Genomic DNA, 3,342 nt, shown 5'->3' with positions numbered 1-3,342 from the left:
CCCCCGGGGGGGGGGGGGGGGTGGCGGGCGGCTTGGCGCCGCTCAGACGCAGAGAGACCCGCGCTGCCCCCGACACTCACCTCAGCCACGACGCAGCGTTGCCCACTGTCGCCACGGCAACACTGCTCGCAGCCTCGCTCCCGCCTCATCCGCGCTGCATGCTGGGAGTGCCCGCGGGTTTCCTTCCGGTTCCGGAGCGCGCTAGGACGAGCCGCGGCGTGGGCCGAGTTGGTGTCGCTGGCGGCCCCCTCGCTTGGCCTGGCGAGTGAGATGCTGACCTCGCGGACGTTCCTGCAGCGCACGCGCGCGGGGGCCGTGCGCAAGGTGGTGCGCGAGCACTACCTGCGCGACGACATCGCTTGCGGCGCGGCCACCTGCTCGCTCTGCGTGCCGCCGCCGCCCGGCGCCGCCTGCCTGCAGCCCGAGCCTGGCGCTGCCAGCAGCCTCTGCCCCGCGCCGCACTACCTGGTGCCCGACACCAACCTCCTGCTGCACCAGGTACTCCTCCCCCCAACCCCGCTCTTCCTCCCCGGGGCGGCGCGGTGAGGTGCGCCGTCCTGACCTGCCCCGTCTTCCCTACCACCGCAGATCGACATCGTGGAGGATGCGGCGATCCGCAACGTGGTGCTGCTGCAGACGGTGCTGCAGGAGGTGCGCGCCCGCAGCGCCCCGGTCTACAAGCGCCTGCGCGACCTTCTGGCCAGCCCCGACAAGCACTTCTATTCCTTCACCAACGAGCATCACCGGTGAGGCGGGCCCGCGCTGTCCCGTGTCGCTTGTGCAGGCAACAGTTGGTACCGTTTTTTGCCATTGGGTTCCTTGACTGTTGATGGGTCCTTCAGTCTGGACCCTGCATGGAAACCTCACCCTGTGGGTTTTTTTTCTTGTTTGCAGTGCTGCCAGAACTTCTTTCTCCTACATCTCTGCCTCCAAATGGAGATATATATCTCTTATTGCTTTCACATAACACAGAATCTTGCCTGGGGGCTGCAAAGCTGCGCTGGGGCAGAGGTGCTGGAGCCCTGGCAGGCAGCGGTGGTGGTGGGGCTTCTCCCCACACCTCTGGAAACTTGGCAGTGGAGATGGGGAGGGGGCTGCCAGATTTCAGCCCCTGCTGCTGGCTTGGGGGGGGCACAGGGCCCATATCCCAGGATTATGGGGCCCAGGCTGATCTGTGTAGGGCCTAGTGGGGTTTCAGGGACTGATCCCAGCACCTGGGGGCCAAACCGAGGCCACACAGGGTATAGTGGAAGGGTGAGGGCTGTGTGGGGCCCAGTCTGTGTGCATAGGGCCCTAGGGATTGGGCACAGTGCAGTAGACTGTGTCAGGATGCCAGCACAGAGGGCTCGGCCCTAGCAGGCAGGGTAAACTGCAAGATTAAAGGAGCTAGTGCACAGCATATTTCCCATGCGAGTTCCAGTTGTCCCTACCTATACCTGTATATAATTAGGGACCTACTTAATTTGCTTGTGGGAGACAAGCAGAGGCTACAATGGACCCGGTATGGGCATGCTGGAATGGATGGCAGTAAGGGGCTCGATCCCAGCATATGGGGCTCCAGGGATTGATCCTGGAGCCCCATATGCTGGGCACAGGGCACAGGGCCCAATACCAGCTTGTGGGTGTCAAGGCAAGGCTATCCAGGGCCTGGTTTTGACATGCTGAAATGCATGGGGCCTGATTGCAGTGTGCGGGCCCTCAAGACCTGATCCTAGCATGCAGGGACCAGCCAAGGCTGCGCAGACCCTGATCCAGGCATAAGGGGCAATGTGGGTTTGCCCCTGAAACACATGGTCCAATCTGGCCCATGGACCAGATCCACAGTATTTATTTGGCTTCAGAACCAAAAGATCAAGCACCCCTGCATTACTAAAAGGGCAGATGTAGTTTCGTCAAGTGAGAACTGCTTAAAAGATGCATAAGGCTAAAAGTCAAATGCTTTTGGAGTCTCTCAAATACATTTGTCCCTTGATAAATGAGGTTTCTGCAGAATGATATTTTCCAAACAGAAAAGATTGGTTTTGAACATGGAACTTCCAGCTTTATTATTTTCTAACTTGCTACATGAATTTGTTTTTTTGGCAGTTGATTGGTCCTTCAGTCTGGACCCATGGCATGGAAACCTCACCTGGTGTTTTTCTGCATTATCAATGTGCACATTTGTTATGCCACCAGACCCTTTTTCTCCTACATCTCTGCCCCAAAACTGATATTTTGCATTGCCATTACAAATGACACAAAATATGTGAATTTTTAAAGCATTAGAAGCATGAACTAAAAATCAGTTTCTTTATTTTTCTTTCATGCGTAGTATAATGTTTTCCAGTATAATCCATTTACATGCAAACTGGGTAATTCACTTAACTGGATAATTTACCTAACTGCATAACATAGGGGTTTTTTTGCCTGTTGCTTATATTGTAGCCATTGTCAGCACTTTGCATGTTGATCAAGTGCAGTGTCTTGATTCTATGAGGTTTTTTTTATTTCTTTGCTCAGCATGACATTTGGTAGGGCCTACATGGGAATAGACAAGCTGTAATAACTTCACTGGGGTGGCACCTTCCCTGGTAACTGCCAAAACCTTAAAGCCGCCCCCTGCCCCACTCCTTGTTGGCTTCTCTCTCTCCACAGCTGCTGGGACCCTTAACTCCTCCCCCTACTCCCCACCCTCCAGTTTGCCCTGGGCACTAAAGGAGCTTGCTATACCTCTGTACTAAATAATTAGTAAATCTTGCTTCTATGAGTATTAGACTCACTTTACACCTCACTAAAATGTTTATAAGGTAGCACAAAATGTAAATGAGTTGTTTTTTTCAGTTACCGAGGTCCAGGTCCAAAGCCTGCTGAAATTAGACCCATTGATTTTAATAGTTTCCTGTTCCTGCTCAGGCCCAAAAAAGCTAATTTCTTTGCAAAGCTAGGTAATTTAATAATAGCACAAACTGTTGAATCCCTTGGGTTGTTTTTATATCCCATTTAGAAGATATTTAATACTGTTTTCAGTTTGCTGCAACTCAGCATAATTATTTATACTATCTTTCTTGTGTTTTTAAGAAAAAATAATGCTTGTGCCTGTAAATATTATGGGATGCTCTATGGATTGTTTTGTATTCTGGTAGCCTATAGGCAGAGATGAACTCAGAATAATAATTAATATTATTTCTTTGTTAAGAAGTGTAGCACGTAAGTTCAATGAACAAATATATATATCAGGCACCAGATCACAAGAGTGGCGGTGGTTCTTTTCTCAAAACTCAGCCTCTTTCATTGTGATAAACCTTCTCTTTTGGGAGGAAGTATTATTACTATTCTGCAGGTTGAAAACTGGGGAAATACATT

General features: G+C 51.4%; 2 protein-coding genes across 4 annotated transcripts in view; one reads left to right on the top strand and one right to left on the bottom strand.

The window, feature by feature from the left end:
- PIBF1 (progesterone immunomodulatory binding factor 1) overlaps positions 1-166 on the bottom strand; it is a 222,386-nt gene extending 222,220 nt beyond the window's left edge. For 2 of the 3 annotated variants that reach the window (XM_019524724.1, XM_019524723.1), the window contains exon 1: positions 81-166. The gene's annotated coding sequence lies outside the window, so the exon portion shown is untranslated. The remainder of the gene's footprint in view (positions 1-80) is intronic. The other variant, XM_019524722.1, reaches the window with a different exon arrangement.
- Positions 167-198: 32 nt separating this feature from the next.
- Positions 199-3,342, top strand: part of DIS3 (DIS3 homolog, exosome endoribonuclease and 3'-5' exoribonuclease) — a 30,210-nt gene continuing 27,066 nt past the window's right edge. The window contains exons 1-2 of the mRNA XM_019524721.1: positions 199-498; positions 589-746. Coding sequence (XP_019380266.1) covers positions 271-498; positions 589-746 — 386 coding nt within the window. The 5' untranslated portion in view covers positions 199-270. The remainder of the gene's footprint in view (positions 499-588; positions 747-3,342) is intronic.

Source organism: Gavialis gangeticus, unplaced genomic scaffold (assembly GCF_001723915.1).
Source record: "Gavialis gangeticus isolate Ggan-Ray unplaced genomic scaffold, GavGan_comp1, whole genome shotgun sequence".
NCBI classification, from domain to species: domain Eukaryota; kingdom Metazoa; phylum Chordata; order Crocodylia; family Gavialidae; genus Gavialis; species Gavialis gangeticus.
This window is presented reverse-complemented; position numbering and strand designations above follow the sequence as displayed.